The sequence below is a fragment of the Cyanistes caeruleus genome, chromosome 3 (assembly GCF_971803275.1).
Source record: "Cyanistes caeruleus chromosome 3, bCyaCae1.hap1.1, whole genome shotgun sequence".
NCBI classification, from domain to species: Eukaryota; Metazoa; Chordata; class Aves; order Passeriformes; family Paridae; genus Cyanistes; species Cyanistes caeruleus.
Window position 1 is genome coordinate 47,240,997 of NC_141703.1, and position 14,914 is coordinate 47,255,910.

General features: G+C 45.5%; 1 protein-coding gene across 2 annotated transcripts; it reads left to right on the forward strand.

Annotated features, from left to right (window-relative positions):
- The first annotated feature begins 1,966 nt into the window (after positions 1–1,966).
- On the forward strand, positions 1,967–8,636 carry SPRY2 (sprouty RTK signaling antagonist 2). Of its 2 annotated transcripts, none has more exons than XM_023922668.2 (2): positions 1,967–2,846; positions 6,860–8,636. In XM_023922668.2, the coding sequence occupies exon 2, from the start codon at positions 6,911–6,913 to the stop codon at positions 7,844–7,846; it is 936 nt and encodes a 311-aa protein (XP_023778436.1). In that variant the 5' UTR covers positions 1,967–2,846; positions 6,860–6,910; the 3' UTR covers positions 7,847–8,636. The 2 variants fall into 2 exon arrangements, with proteins under 2 accessions (XP_023778436.1, XP_023778498.1); XM_023922730.2 differs by lacking the exon at positions 1,967–2,846 and adding an exon at positions 4,834–5,003.
- The last annotated feature ends 6,278 nt before the right edge of the window (positions 8,637–14,914 follow it).

Here is a 14,914-nt window from a genome sequence, read left to right on the forward strand (position 1 = left end):
GAATATTGTTTTTTCTATTTCCCGGATATTTTAACCCGTACTTGACTCTCACGACTGAACCCCGCGGATCGCTGACACAGAGAGAGCAGCCTACACACAGGACACATCTCCGACGATGCTCATGTCCCTGCCCGGCGCATCCTCATGGAGACGCCAGGCCGCTGGGTGCCCCCTGCCCGGGGAAGCTCAGGGCAGGCCCGCGGCTCCCTCCGGCTCTGCCCGGCGCCGGGGCTGCTGCCCCCGAGGAGCCGCCCTGACCCGCCGCCCCCCGCCCCGGCGCCGCGCCCCCTCTGGCGGGGAGAGCGGCCGCGCCGCCGCCGCCGCTCCCCGGAGCCCCGAGGGGAACCCAGCCCCACCGGGCTGCGGCTCCAGCCCACGGGCAGCCCCCGCCCCGGCTGGAGAGCGCTCGGTCTGCGGGGCCGGGGTCCAACAGGGTGGGGAGGGCAGGGCCGGCCGGGCGTCAGCAGTTCTGGACGGGCTAGGGAGCGGTGGAACGCGAACAGGAAAGAAGCGAGCCCCCTTTAACTCCGGCTGACCTTACTGTCACCCAAGTATGGAAACTGGTTTGCAGGTACAGAATATTACTGTGGAAGACCGGATTCTTGCGTATAAAACCGCGAAAACCCGAAGGCCGTCCATGTGAGACACAGCCCTCCTTATTGACACGTTTTTATGGGGAATGACCACCCCTTCCACAGAGCGGTGACCGGCAGGTGTAGGAGAGGAAGCGCCTGCGAAATCGCCTCGAGTGGCAGAGTGCTGGCTGGGGCTTAGCACCGAGGGCTGGCCATGTGAATAGCGCAGCGATGAGTGCCTTACACACGGTGTAAGGTATTTTAAGCAGTGCCACACGTGACACGGGAACACTGGTGCTCGGTGTACGCCTGCCTGGGGACAGGGGTGCGCGTAGAGATACGTGTCGGCGCAAGATGCCCGCGTACAACCAGCCACAGTGGGCCTGTCAGTGCTTCCAGCTCGTACCAAAGGGACCGAGCTGTGGCCGTGACAGGAAACGCCCAGAAGACAAACAGTCACGTTCGCGAACTGCTCGCAGACCATGTTCCCCGCACGGATGGCAACTAAAATAAAGTTGGGGGGTGGGTGGTCGGGGAGGGAAAGAGGTTTGCAGGGGTTTCTTATTAGAAAAAACCGCACACCTCCAGCACCCCCCCCCCCCGCCCCCATAGGCGAGGGGACCCCGCTGGTGGCAGGGACGCGGCGCAGCCCGCGGGCGGGATCCCGAGGCGCCGGGACCTGCCGCCCGCTCCGCGCCCCGCGGGCCCCGCTCCGCGCTCCCGGCCGGGCACGGGGGCGCCCTCCGCGCCGCCTAATCGCATTAATCCGCGGGACAATGCCCCAAGTAATCACCCTTCCTGCTCCCTGCGCGGCCGGCGACCGGCGGCTGGAAAGGGCGAAGCGGGGGAGGGGAGGGGCAGAAAGTGTAAACTTTTATTCCACTCGGTTAAGAAAAACGGGCGGGAGGCAATGGGGAGCACTTGGACGCGGGTCTCCCGAACGCCCGCAGGGGCGGGAGAGCGCGCCTTCCTCCCCGCGAGAAGCGAGTTCCCCTCGGTTTCCCTGCAAACCTATCGCCGCCTGCCTCTGAGTAAATACACGAGCACAAAAGCAACCCCGAGCGGCGTGAGACCGCGCACGGAGCAGCCTCCCGTGAGCACAGGCTGCGACGAGGCCCCGGCAGCGCGGCTGCCGCTCGCCCCGCACAGCGCGGGGAGCGCCGCGGACGGGCCGGGGCCGGGGCCGGGGCCGGGGCCGGGGCCGGGGCCGGGGCCGGGGCCGGGGCCGGGGCCGGGGCCGGGGCCGGGGCCGGGACGACCGGGCTGGCTCGGTGGCGGCGCTGCCCTTTTGAATGCCTCCCGCAGCTCAGAGTGCTGGCAGGGCGCTGGGAGCGCCAGTGAATGTAGCCCCGCAGAGCCAATGAGCTGGGACCGGATGCGATATATCCTCTGGGACAACAACTGCTCTGTTCCTCCTCAGATCCACATGACGCCATTTACTGCTGCTTTTGCAGAGAGATCACCCTACCTCCTCCGGAAAGAAAAAGAGAGAGAGGGAGAGAGCGAGCGAGCAGAAAAACGCCGAGCCCCTACAGCTCAGATCTCAAATCTTCCTCCTCCTCCTCCTCCTCCACCTCCTCCAAACACACAACAACAACCACCACCACAAATCCGCTGCGCTCCCAAAACACCCCCCCGATTGCAAACCACAGAACTGCCTGCAACACACACACGCTCGCAGAGGGAGCGAGAAAGCTAAGAGGGAGAGAGGGGAGAGGAGCCTGCAGCAAGCAGCTTCTCAGCAGAACGGCTACATTGCACAAGCTGCCTTTTTGGAGGAGCTCAGTGGAAGAAAGCTCTGGGATTTTATTTTAGATCCACTTTATTTTGTTTTCTTTGGCTTTTCCCTTTCCTCTTGATCAATTTGCAACAGCAACAAAAAAAGTGACTTGGTGTTGGCGATTCGGCCTCCTGTTCATTGAGGAAAAAAAAAAGGAAAGCGTGTGTGTGTAAGACTGAGTGATCTCTTTTAAGGAGCAAAGAAAACCCACACCGATCCGGAGGGGTGTTTTGATTGTTATTATAGTTTATACACGCACACACGTATTTATAATCGATCTGCGGAGAGGCACCTAACTTTGCTCTGGACTTTTTTTTTTTATTTTTTTTTTTTTTTTACATGGTGATCATTCTTACTCTAATTTGCAAGTTGGACTAAAGCAGAGTTTGGAAAAGAATTTTTTTTTTTGCTTTAGGGCTGGATTTATTTGCAAACCGCAGGAAGAAGAAAATACAAGAGAGAGAGGGGTTTGGTGCAGCGCCGCGATCACGGTGAGAGCCTTTTCCTTCTTTGCAAAACAAGCTTTTCAGTAACCTCCTTTCCCCCCCCCCCCCCCACGCCTTGGTTGCTCCAAGAAAACTCGTGGAAATGTTTGAGGCCGATCCCTTTTCCATTCGTACAGGTTCTCCCTCTCCCCCCCTTTCCTTCTCCTTCCTTTCTCAGAGAGGAGCTGGAGGTGGGATTTCGGAGCGCTTTCTCTCCGGGCAGGGTGGGGGGAGCTCCGTGGGCTTTGCGGGCTGCGCCGCGTTTGTGCCCCGCCGGGGCGCCCCGGGGGCGCGGAAGGCTGCGCGGGGGGCGGAGGGCTGCGCGGGCACCCCGGCATGCCTGAGGGGGCTGCGAGTGGGCCGGGGGGGTGCTCCTGAAGGAGGTGAAGCAGAGAATCAGAGCCACAGCTCCGGCGTGTTCTCGCTGCTGCCGGGAGCCGGGCGCGGGAGGTTCCTGCGCGCTCCTGCCTCGCCGGGCACGCGTGGCTTCGCGACAAGCCCCGGGGGAGGTGAAGGGAGGGCGCAGCGGGGTTGGCGAGCTTCGGGGCTGTCTGTCCCCCCGTCTTGGGGGAGAAGGAGAAACGCGCCTTCCAGTGCGTGATTTACGCCTGTCTGTAGTGGCGTCAGGAGATCCGTGCGATTCGGAAGTGAGTGCACGTCTGGTACAAATATATATGTGTGTGTGTGTGTACGTTTAGATATTTCTCCTGTGATGAAATTAATTCGATCTGAAAGGCGAGGAAAGTCATTCCCTAGGTTCTTCTATGCAGAGGGCATGTGTGGAGGGGAAGGAAAAGCCATAATTTTTACCTTTTTTTTTTTTAATATATATATTTGTGAGCTTACTTCGTGACAACCCCCTTCCCCCATCAAAAAAAATAAAACAAAAAAAAAACCCCAAAAAACACCACCAAAACCAAACAAAAACCCCCCAAACCCACAAGAAAAAAACCTGCTGGTGTTTTCAGCAAGCTATTTGTGTGTCACTTTGCCCCACCCCGATGGTAAAGTCCCTTTTGCCCTAATCCATAGTCTGATCACACACTCGGCCCTTAATGGGGGTTTCAAAGCACTTTGAAAGAAGAGGAGGTGGTTGGTGTGTGTGCGGTGGGAATGGGGGTGGGGGTGCCTTGCACAGGCTCCGGCCACAAAACAGAAATTCACGGGCAGAGGACTTCTCTCCCTTAGGCTTCGCCCTTCCCCGGCCAGCCGTACAGGGTTGGTTTTTTTTTTGCACAGCGCGCAAGAAGCCCCTCGCGTTTTAAACCTCCCCAAATGTGCCGAAGGCGAAAGCCGTCCCCTCGTTCACCCTTTCGCCCAGCCCACCTAAGAAAAGTTAGCAATCCTGGCACTTGAGCTCGGCGAGAGTGGACTTTGGCTCTTAGAAGTGGGGAATTGTGTTATCACACACATGCACACACAAAAAGGCAAATCTTGCTTCTCTGGCTCTTGGCGGATGCAAAGGGGAGAAGTACTTGGTCAGAGGAGGGAGAGATGTGCCCTCCCGTAAGGATTTTCTGTAGGTTTGTAAATAAATGCACCGGTTCTTGGCATCCTGTCCCGTTAGCGGATCTCTCAAGGGGAGGAAAAACGGGGAGCAGCCGGCTCGGCCCGATGCCCCGTTGGAAATGCCTCCTGGGTCCCTCCGGGCTGGGGCGGAGCGGGGCGGGCTGAAGGTCAGGCAATTTGCAGAATATGCGTAAAATAAGAGGGGCTTTTCTAGCGGCTGGCTTTGTGAAGTTGAATGGGTGCTTAGGGCAAGGCGAGAGGGGGTAATCTGCCTTTTGCCCAGCTGTCCCGGAGGTGTTGTCTGAACCGTCTGCAGGGCGCCTGGCACTTCCCGGGAGGGGAAGCTCCTTTAGCATCTCCTGGGGGACGGCAGGGGGGAAGAGTTAAAAGGAAACATGGGTTTGACTTTCTGATAAGGAGGCTGAAGCAGCCCCCTCCCACCTCCCAGCCCAGAGGATGTCTCCTGGTTATCTCCAGGTTGTCTGCACTCTCCGGCGGGCGAGGGGCTGTCGCCTCCCACCTGCTGCGCGCCCCCCGCCCGAGATGGAGCTGGAGGCGGGGAGGGAAGCGGAGACCGGAGGCTGCTTTTCCAGCTCCCACCTTGGCGTCTGAGGGGGACGCCACCGATCCCGGGGTCGTCTGAAGCGCCTTCAGGTCAGGGTCAGCTTTGCTTTTGCAGCGGGTTGTCATTTCTGGAGAGGCAGGGGTTGATCCGGCGTACCCTCTAGGCTGGCTGGGGCTGGTGGAAACCTGGAGAGATAGGGCTGCCGATTCCCCCCAAGAATGGGGAAGGCATTTTATTTTCTATTATTTTTTTTATCTCCAGATAGTTTCAGAGGAGGTGAACGTCTACTTAGGCTGTTGGTTGAAACTTTAGGTATGGCAGAAGTTTTAATTTGAAAAACAAAACAAAACCAAAGCATAAGCAATGCTTCAAGCCAAGTTGGCAAGACTTTTTTTTTCGGGGGTGGGGGGGGTAGGCAGGGGGGGAAATGAACACAGTAATGAACATAGATCCTGTTTCCAAAAACCAGGATTTGGCAATATTTAAAATAAGTAGTAATTCTTAAAAGTGAGATTTGTCTATATAGTTTTTTTTTTTAAAAAAAATTGTTTTTTAAGAAAAAACACTTGAAGGAGGGGAGCCAGGAGTTAAAAGGTTAAATGTTTGGACTGATGTTAGAATAAAGACAGTGTCTTGAGATACTTTTTGTTAAACTGTTTGGCTACATTTTATTAAACTGCACTACAGTATTATTGTTGGTAACTGATGTGTACAGAGTAACACTATGGTGCTCTTTCTAGGTATAATTGGAGACATTGTGTGGTCCTTGTAAGAAGTTTGGTCCCTGCTTGGGTTTTAATTGTAAAATATTGTTCTGGATTTCTGTATAGGTAATTGGATTTTGGAGCCACTTTAAGATATGATAAAAGCAAAACAAATATTAACAAATTTAGGGGGCAGTACTTGAAACTTGTGCATATTTGAATGTGGAAGTTATTTACAAGTTGCCATATTCTGTGTCTTTTACTGGGTTTTCATTTAAATTCTAAAGTCTGCATTTCTACTTTGTACTTAACGATCCTTTAAAGTATTATTCACAATCAAGTAGACTTCTTGGGTGCCAGCATTATTTGGTGATGTTATGAATGCCTCTGTCCCACAAGCCACTCTTGATAATATTTACAGTTTGAAATGTAGTCTATGAAATTTTTTTACACATCAAAAAAAAGCAAAACAAAACAAACAAACAACTGTGGTAGCATTGCTTTTGTAGTATTGAGCCTTAAAATAACAATCACAGTGGTGAGCACCAGTATGACACACACTAAAATACTGGAGAGAGATATTTTTACTTGTGCTGTTGAAGTTTTTGGTAGCACTAACTCATTTAATGTCTAACCTCAAACATTTTATTGCTATTTAGTGTTTTTCTTGGGACCATTGGTATTAAACTAAAATTTCCTATTTACATCATGTAGAGTTTAATGTGTAAAGAGACTAGCCTACCAAAATATTATCCAGTTTTAAACAAAATTGGAGAATTATATGTCTGTCAGCAGCAGGTCACATTACACTTGCTAAATACTTGCAGAATAGTTTGTTGGTTTTTTTGGGTTTTTTTTCAGTATAAGATTTTCAGTAGCCTGATGTGTCACTTCTAGTGGCTGAAATATAATCACTTTTAAGGCCACGGTCTAACCAGAAGATGGCCTGGGAAGCCTCTTCAGGTAGCAGGAGTAATATCTAGACTTTGCAGAGCCACAAGTTAAGATGCATGGTCCTAAGAAAGAATCCCCTTAAGCTCTCCACAGCAGTAGGCAGAACAGGCCAAGGGAAGTGTGCTCAGCTGACCGGTGCCTGTACTTGTCCCAGATGTGACTCCTTTTTTTAATGGCTGATGCATTAGTTGATTGTCTGCAGTGCTGTGGGGTCCTGCAGGCTTGAAAGGCTGATGGAAAGAGCATGAGCTGTGTTGCAATAGTGACTCCTCTCTTTGTTGCTCCAGGATTTCAGATGTGTTCTAAGCCTGGCGGGGTGAGCAAGCTTCCGGGCACCGATGGAGACTCAGCACGGCAGTGGGTCGCAGCCCTTACTACAGGCTCGGCGTGACAGTGGCAGACCGCACGGGGAGCCCGACCTGCGGGATGTCCTGATGCAGCAGGTTCACGTCTTGTCTTTGGACCAGATCAGAGCCATCCGAAACACGAATGAATACACAGAGGGACCTACGGTGGCTCCACGGCCAGGGGTCAAGTCTTCTCCTCGGGTAACAACCCAACCCAAAAATGAAAGGCCGCATGGCTTGCCTGAGCATCGTCATTTCAGCCGGATCCAGCACACACAAACGCACGCATCTCCTCGAGCGCCTCTGTCCCGATCCATCAGCACGGTCAGCACAGGTTCACGGAGCAGTACGAGGACAAGTACGAGCAGTAATTCATCAGAGCAAAGACTCCTAGGATCATCTTCGGGGCCGCTTGCTGACGGGATAGTCCGAATGCAGCCCAAGTCTGAGCTCAAGTCGAGTGAGCTGAAGCCACTGAGCAAAGAAGACTTGGAAGCACACAGCTACAGGTGTGAGGACTGTGGAAAGTGTAAGTGTAAGGAGTGCACTTATCCAAGGACCCTCCCCTCGTGTTGGATCTGTGACAAGCAGTGTCTTTGCTCAGCCCAGAACGTGGTTGATTATGGGACATGCGTTTGCTGTGTGAAAGGCCTCTTCTATCACTGCTCTAATGATGACGAGGACAACTGTGCTGACAACCCCTGCTCCTGCAGTCAGTCACATTGCTGCACTAGGTGGTCTGCCATGGGTGTAGTGTCCCTCTTTCTGCCTTGCTTGTGGTGTTACCTACCAGCCAAGGGCTGCCTTAAGTTGTGCCAGGGCTGTTACGACCGGGTAAATCGGCCTGGGTGCCGCTGTAAACACTCCAACACCGTTTGCTGCAAAGTTCCCAGCGTACCCCCCAGGAACTTTGAAAAGCCAACATAGCATCACTAGCCAGAAATACTAAAGTAACAAGGATTATTATTTTAACATACATATGCAACCAACTAAGCAGCTATGGTCTTGGCACTGTAGTAGAAGGGTTGGGGATGTACTTTGCTGTTTGCAGTGAAATGCTTTTCTGTGTGTGTGCCATCTTAACTGATACGCTTGTTAGAATCCAGCTAGTGGCATACAGGGGAAAAAAAAGGGATGCAGTACATTGTGACCCACATATTGCATAAGCTAAAGCAACACAGACACTCCTAGGCAACTCTATTGTTTGTGAATAGTACTTGCAAAATTTGTAAATTAGCAAATGACTCCTTTTTTTTTTCATTGTTTTCTGCCAGAGATAATGTGCTATATTTTTGTACATACAATAATATTTTCAACTGTGAAAAGTAAGTGCTGTCATAAGACATGGCACAGTCACAAAATATTATACTAATATGTTGTACATTCGGAAGAATGTGAATCAATCAGTATGTTTTTAGATTGTATTTTGTCTTACGGAAACCTTCTATTACAAGACTTTGATTTCCCTTTGGACTTCATGTATATTGTACAGTTACAGTAAAATTCAGCCTTTATTTTCTAATTTTTTCAACATATTGTTTAGTGTAAAGAATATTTATTTGAAGTTTTATTATTTTATAAAAAGAAATATTTATTTTAAGAGGCATCTTACAAATGTCACCCCTTTTTATGAGGACGTCATAGTTGCTGCAAACAGGGGGTGAACGATGCATATGTTCACTATAAAATAGAAAATATATTAACGTTTGAAATTAAACTGGGCTACTTGTCATTTTTTCCCCCCATTTATTGTTTTGAGTTGGGAGAAGTCCCATATACTGTTCCTACAGCAGAAAAGGAAAATGAACGCAGGAAAATGCATTAATTCATCCCAGACTAGGACTAATAGGCACTGAAAGCTTGACCTGTTCTATAAGTGATGAACTTTTGTGCTTCAAATAGGAAATAAGTAATCATTCACAAAAAATGTTAGGCTTGCATGGCTTTACTCAGTCAGAGAGTGGAGGAAAAAAAATGTAATTAATACAGTCAGTGCAAAAAACTTGCAGGATTATTTGTTAAAGTTAGAAGAATATGCCACAGGGAATGATAGATCTGAATGCAGTCCAGCCTTATGTCAAACATTTGCTTCACTTGTAAGAAGAAAGTTGCTTGATTTGTCATTTGTGGCAGTTACCTTCCACTGAGGTCAAAATCCTTTCCCTGCCAAGTTTCCCACCGGAAGCCTAGAGAATGATTTACCTTTCTTTATTAACAAACTATCATTTCCTGTTCTAAGCATGTCTCTCCAAGTTTAGAGGTCTAAATGTTCAATTTTATTTATACATTTCTTAAGCTGGCATTTAAGAATAGTTGTAAGTATTTTTAAGCTGATGCTTAAAAAAGTCTCCCAGCCTTTTCTGAACCTCCTCCAAGAAAAACAAGTTATTACTAATAAATTAAAAGCTCACTAAAATTTGGAAACCAGAGCATTGAGTAAATGTTCTTTTTGCCCCTTTATTTTCATCTCAGATCTGGTGTTTGGATGATTTTTACATAGGTCTGTAGTACTCAAAAATCTTACACTGTGCATTTGTGCATATTAGATATCAATCATCAAGTGAAATTAAAAAGTGCTTGTTCTCTTTCTCTTTTTTTTTTTTTCCTTACCTCTCTGGTGAAAAATATAAGCTGGTTTGCTTTCCTCTCTGCACCAGCTGGCTGGTTATTTCGGTATACAAAGACGAACAGTATATACTTAGCTTTCTGAGTGGAATTTGCCAGAAAGAAGGTAGCTTATGTTACGTGAGTAATTTGTCCATATTTGAAGTGCATCAGTATACTGTGAGTCTTGGAGTGTATATGTGAGATTGTGCTTGGCTGCTGATAAACAGATTTTTATTATTTAATTATGGGGGTTTCTAGCTCTTTTATTCTTGAAGGGTTTGATAACTGTCAAGTGTTTCCATTCACTGAATGTAGTTCTTAAACTAGGTTAGGTGCTTATGCTTAAACTGTCCTGTGCTAGTCTTGCTGATGAAAACAAACATTAGGGGAATCTTTGACCTTTAGGCTATATGTTGGAAACCCCAAATCCCACTGATTTCAGTAAACAGGAAATGGATGTAAACAGTAAACTGGATTGATGAACTTGACAAAACTGAAGGCAAGCCCCATCTTTTCAGTGATTTATGTTTCAGTTGAAGATAACTTTACAGAAAGCTGAAGGTGAAACTGGAAAATTGGGATGGCTGAGCAGCACTGCAGTCAAAGAATGTGCAACTCAGAAGTCCTGCTACCTAAAGTCCAATACTAAAATTACAGATGTGTTTTCATTTTTCAGTATAGTAAATTCTCTGTCTGCCTAGTTAGGTTCTAGGGGAAAAGAAAAAACATCTTCTTGATGACAGTGAAATTTGAAGCTGGTTTAAACACCAAGCAAAAAGGTTGTTAGCTTCCACTTGGTTCTTAATGAGGATAAAATAGTGGATCCCCCCCACCCCAGGTAAGACCATTACCAGAAATTGGGTAGGATGTATGGCTCCTGGGAACAGGAATGTAGGAAAGTATGGCCTGTTGGGCTAATTACGGCACTGGGGTCTAGGCTTCAGTTAGTATGAATTGATGTTTGTGCCCACTGGACTCTTAAAAGCTGGCTTGTGTATATTAGTTAACGTCCTAATATTGCACTTAATTAGATAAGGTTTAGTATTCTAAATAAAACCAAAATCTTGCCTCAAGCAGATTAGATTGTTTTAATAAGAATTAAGAGGGCTTTTCAAGTGGATTGAGATAATGTTATTAAAGCATGCCTACTTTATTCTTTGAGATAGGAAAGTTGAGGTCCAAGTAAGGAAAATTTTCCATACACAGGTTTTGAGGATAACCATGAAAGTCATGCTTGATATACATCATGTAGGACTTTAATTCTAGACTGCTAGAAAGTCATGAGAGAGAGAAAATCCCTTATTATTGCTCCATTTGTTGTGCTGTTGCTTTAGAGTTTTGATCTGTTAGCTTCCATAAGGTTTGTTTAAGGCATAGAGACTTGCAGGATTGGTCTGACAGTTCACCCCAGTAACAATGGAATCAAATAGCATTTTTTCAAATTATTTTTCTGTATGATGTAAGCTACAAATAAATACATCAAATTTAGAGAAATTTAGTAATTCCTCTACTCATATCCTCAAGATTTTTTTTTTTTAATTTTTTCTCTTAAATGGTTTGAAACTTGATTATAATATCTTTTTTGAGACAGGGGTCATAGCAGTAAAAAAAAAAAGAAAAAAATAGGAAAAGAGACTTGGATTCAATATATAGTGCTTTGGATGGAATGTGTTCCTAAAGGATCTGAGATCATATTCAGGTGAGTATTTGCATTCAACATATTTATGAAATCAGTCTTCAAAAGCCAAAAATTCTCCAAGTGCAGAAGTGCAGTAGTTAAGTGGTCGTGATCATTAACACAACAGGCTTTTTACACTTTCTTACTAAACTCCCAGCATTTAAATATACAGTAGTACCTGTATTACCCTTTTCACATCTGATAAAACACAAAATAATTAATTTTTGTAATGAGTGAAATCTTAGGTCTTTTTCTCAGGTGGCAAGAAGAGTGCACAGTGTTTTAAATGTTCCACACTGGAACATTTAAATACTTCTAGGAATTAATGGTTGGGAAGGAAGGATTTGAACAGTCTGTCTTGTGTCAGATGTTCCTAGATGGGTGCAGGTACAGCAAGTAATAATGATTTTATCTGCTGAGACTAATTTCTCAAACAGTCACTGTAGCAGAGACCCAGAAATTGGCTGAATATGAGAGCACGCTGGACTGAGTAGTGTCTGCAAGAATAGTATTGAATAGATTCTATTGAACAGATCTAATTGAAAATGTCAGCATTTGTCATGTGGGATCATCTTAAATAAATCAGTTACAGATTGGGATTGCAGGTAGACAGTACACCAGGCATGGGAATGCAGGTGACAAAGCGTGCCAAATCCTTAGCAATGAAAATACTTAGGTATTTTCCTCTTTACACAATCTGATTTAAAACTGGAACCTTACAAAGGAAAAATAATGTCTTGTTGAAGCTGGGACAATTTGACTCAAAAAACACATGCATATAAAGTGCAGATATGTATAGTACTTTTGAGTTTAAAAATATTTCACATCTCAACCTGTGGAGACTCCTATGTGTTATTTCTCTTCAAATTTATTCTTTCTGGTCCCTATCTCTTTCCTAGACCTTTCCTAGCCATAATGCATAAAAGTTTATTGCCACTAATAGGACAAAAGGGGAAAGAGGAGGATGAAACCCACTTTTCTCATTAGTATTCTGTGCCTGTAAGTTTAGGACAAAAATTTATTACCTTGCTGCACATATCCTGAATTTTCAGAAATATAAAGGGTTTTTTCCATTCATGTGACATTGAATCCACTATTTCAGAAAAAGCTTATTTTCACTGTTTTGGTATGAATTTTATTATTCAGGAAGGCTTTATGTGTCTTTGTTTTAACCCACTGGCTCTCTATTTCAGATGAAAGAGGCAGAGGTGTTGCTACTATAAAAGCATAAACTGCTGCTGTCCCCCTGCCAAAGGGTTCTTCAACAGAGAGCCAGTGTAGTTAGCTTTGGACATGAGTAGCAATGATTTTGTTTGAAACAGGGCAGGAGTTCAGTGTTTTCAACCTTGGGAGAAGGCAACAGAGGCTGTGCTACATATCTGAAGTTTCTCTTTACATGTGATGTAATAAACTTTTTTTTTCTCTGACTTAACTTTGCACACTGATTACAGAAGCTTAGGGCTATAATGTTCAAATTGCTAGACTAAAATGGATCAGTTCCCATTTTGGTAGAAGTTACCAATAATCAGAAGCTTTGACAATGTAGTCTGCTATTATGTAGGATTATTTATGGATATTTTAATACTTAGGGGTTTAAGTTACATTTTAAAATGGTCTTGCCAAGGGAGATAATCTGTTTCTAAAAGGTAAGAAACTGTACATCAGAGGAGCTCTGCTTTCCTGAAAAGACTGCCATATAATTACCAAACCACTTGGTGCACCTGAGATATGTTACAAGAGATAGTGCATGATGCCATTTAGGAGTTGCAGGCACAAGTTTCACTTGGAGAGTCTGAGCCTGTACACAAGGGTGTATTAGGAAGAATCACCAACTTACAGACATGGAGAGCCCCTTGAACAAAGGCAGTTTTTTACCTTTCATTTTTTACCATCACTTTATTTTGATCCAGAAGTGGTGCATATGAATGAGTCATAAATCGTGTTGTTGCTATGTTTACTGATAAAAGAATGTATTGATGCTCTTATAGTGTGCCTCAAAAAAACACACCAAGATGGAAAATCTTTAAATGACCAAACTTACCACTGTAATCTTCAGAAATGAATACAAACATTAGGGCTATAGCAAGCCATGTTTCAAAATTAGTTGCACTGTAAGTAAATTGCACTAATTGGTTATGCTAAAACTGTTACTGTAATTAGACACAGTTCTGCTTTAGGACTCAATATCAACTCAGACCTTTGTCAGCTCGCTCTGTAGTGCTGTTTTAATAATTACTGATTTACTTAAAGTGTTGTTGTTTCTCGTAAGACACATATAAAAGTTGGTGAATCACAAACTGTCAAATGCATGAAGTGAACAGTTTCCCTTCCCTCTCAGTTCTCTTTCATAAAGCATTGCAAAGAGAAGAAAATTGTGATATGGTTTTATTTGCTTTGGGTCATTTTATTTATGAATTTTGTTTAATTATCGTAGACAGAGTGCTAATTTGATGGAGTGCTGTTTTGTGACTCACTCCCCTCTCTCCACACCCCCTCAGAGTCGCTCCCCTGAAGTAAGTGGCAATATGAAATATGTAAGTAGAGTAGTTAAGGGACCAAGAATTCACTTTGTGAACTTAGCCTGAGTGCAGCTGCATTAAGTAGTAAAGCTAAGCAGGAGCATCAATGCCTTCTTGCAGAACTCATTGAATGCATTGTACCTTTCACCAATAGTTTTACTCTCTTCTAGCTCTGCTGCTCTGCAGATGCAGATTTTTACACCTCAGCTTCTTTTCTTTTTTGGAGAAACGTTGTGTTAGTTCCTTAAAACTACTGCATGGGGATCCCATAATACCATTATTTTAAAAAAGCAGCTAGCTACATGTGAAGTTTATCTTAACTGCCCTACTGCCTAGTAGGGCAATACTGTTCTTGGGGAAGAAGGTTCTCCTCAGACCGCTTCATCCCAAGCGGAAGGAAAAGACTGTGTGAGTTATTCTGAAATATTTGTGGTTGGGGGGAGGCATGGTTATGGTATAAAAGGTGAACCTTCCATCAGGGCTGTGCCTGACCTGTTCTCTCCTGCACACACACAACTGCAGTACAAAGTCTGAAAGTGTGCAACAGTGTTTCTGGCCAACTCTGTGCTTGTAAATCAGACTGTAGGTGGAAATGTTCCTGAACAATGGATTGCAATTGCCCACGCTAGTGAAGCGTTAAGACTTTGCCTAGAGTGAGTTAAGCATGTGCCAAAAAGTACTCTCCTAAGCTATTCCCTACCACATTTCAGGAGCCATTCCCAAAAGTCAGCTTGCCAGCAGCTCCTTCTTTGAGAGGTTAAAGGAGTTGCCCAGCATGGACACTGTCCTTTTTGGGCCAGCTGGAACACAGTGCCCAGGAACATTCTTGGACAGATTTATCTGCAGTCCAGGAGGAAGAAGATCCCTCCCACAAATGTCATCTCAAGGGAAATTCACTCACAAAGAGAAATTCTCATGAGTTCAGATGACACAATCTAATTCTTAATTAGAAACTTAATTGCACAGAAGCAATCTATTTAATTTTTATATGAAAAGAGTAAGGCAATTGGCAGGATACCTTTTTAGAATTTTGCAAAGCTTAAGTGTCTGGGGTACTTGCTTCATTGTAGCTATGTAAAATTATATATTGATATTTTGTATCTAACCTGAACTAGTAATTTTTGGGGGGGGGGAATGGCATTGTTTTTTGGTTTTGGGTTTTATTTTGCAATATTATTTCTTAAGTGTGTA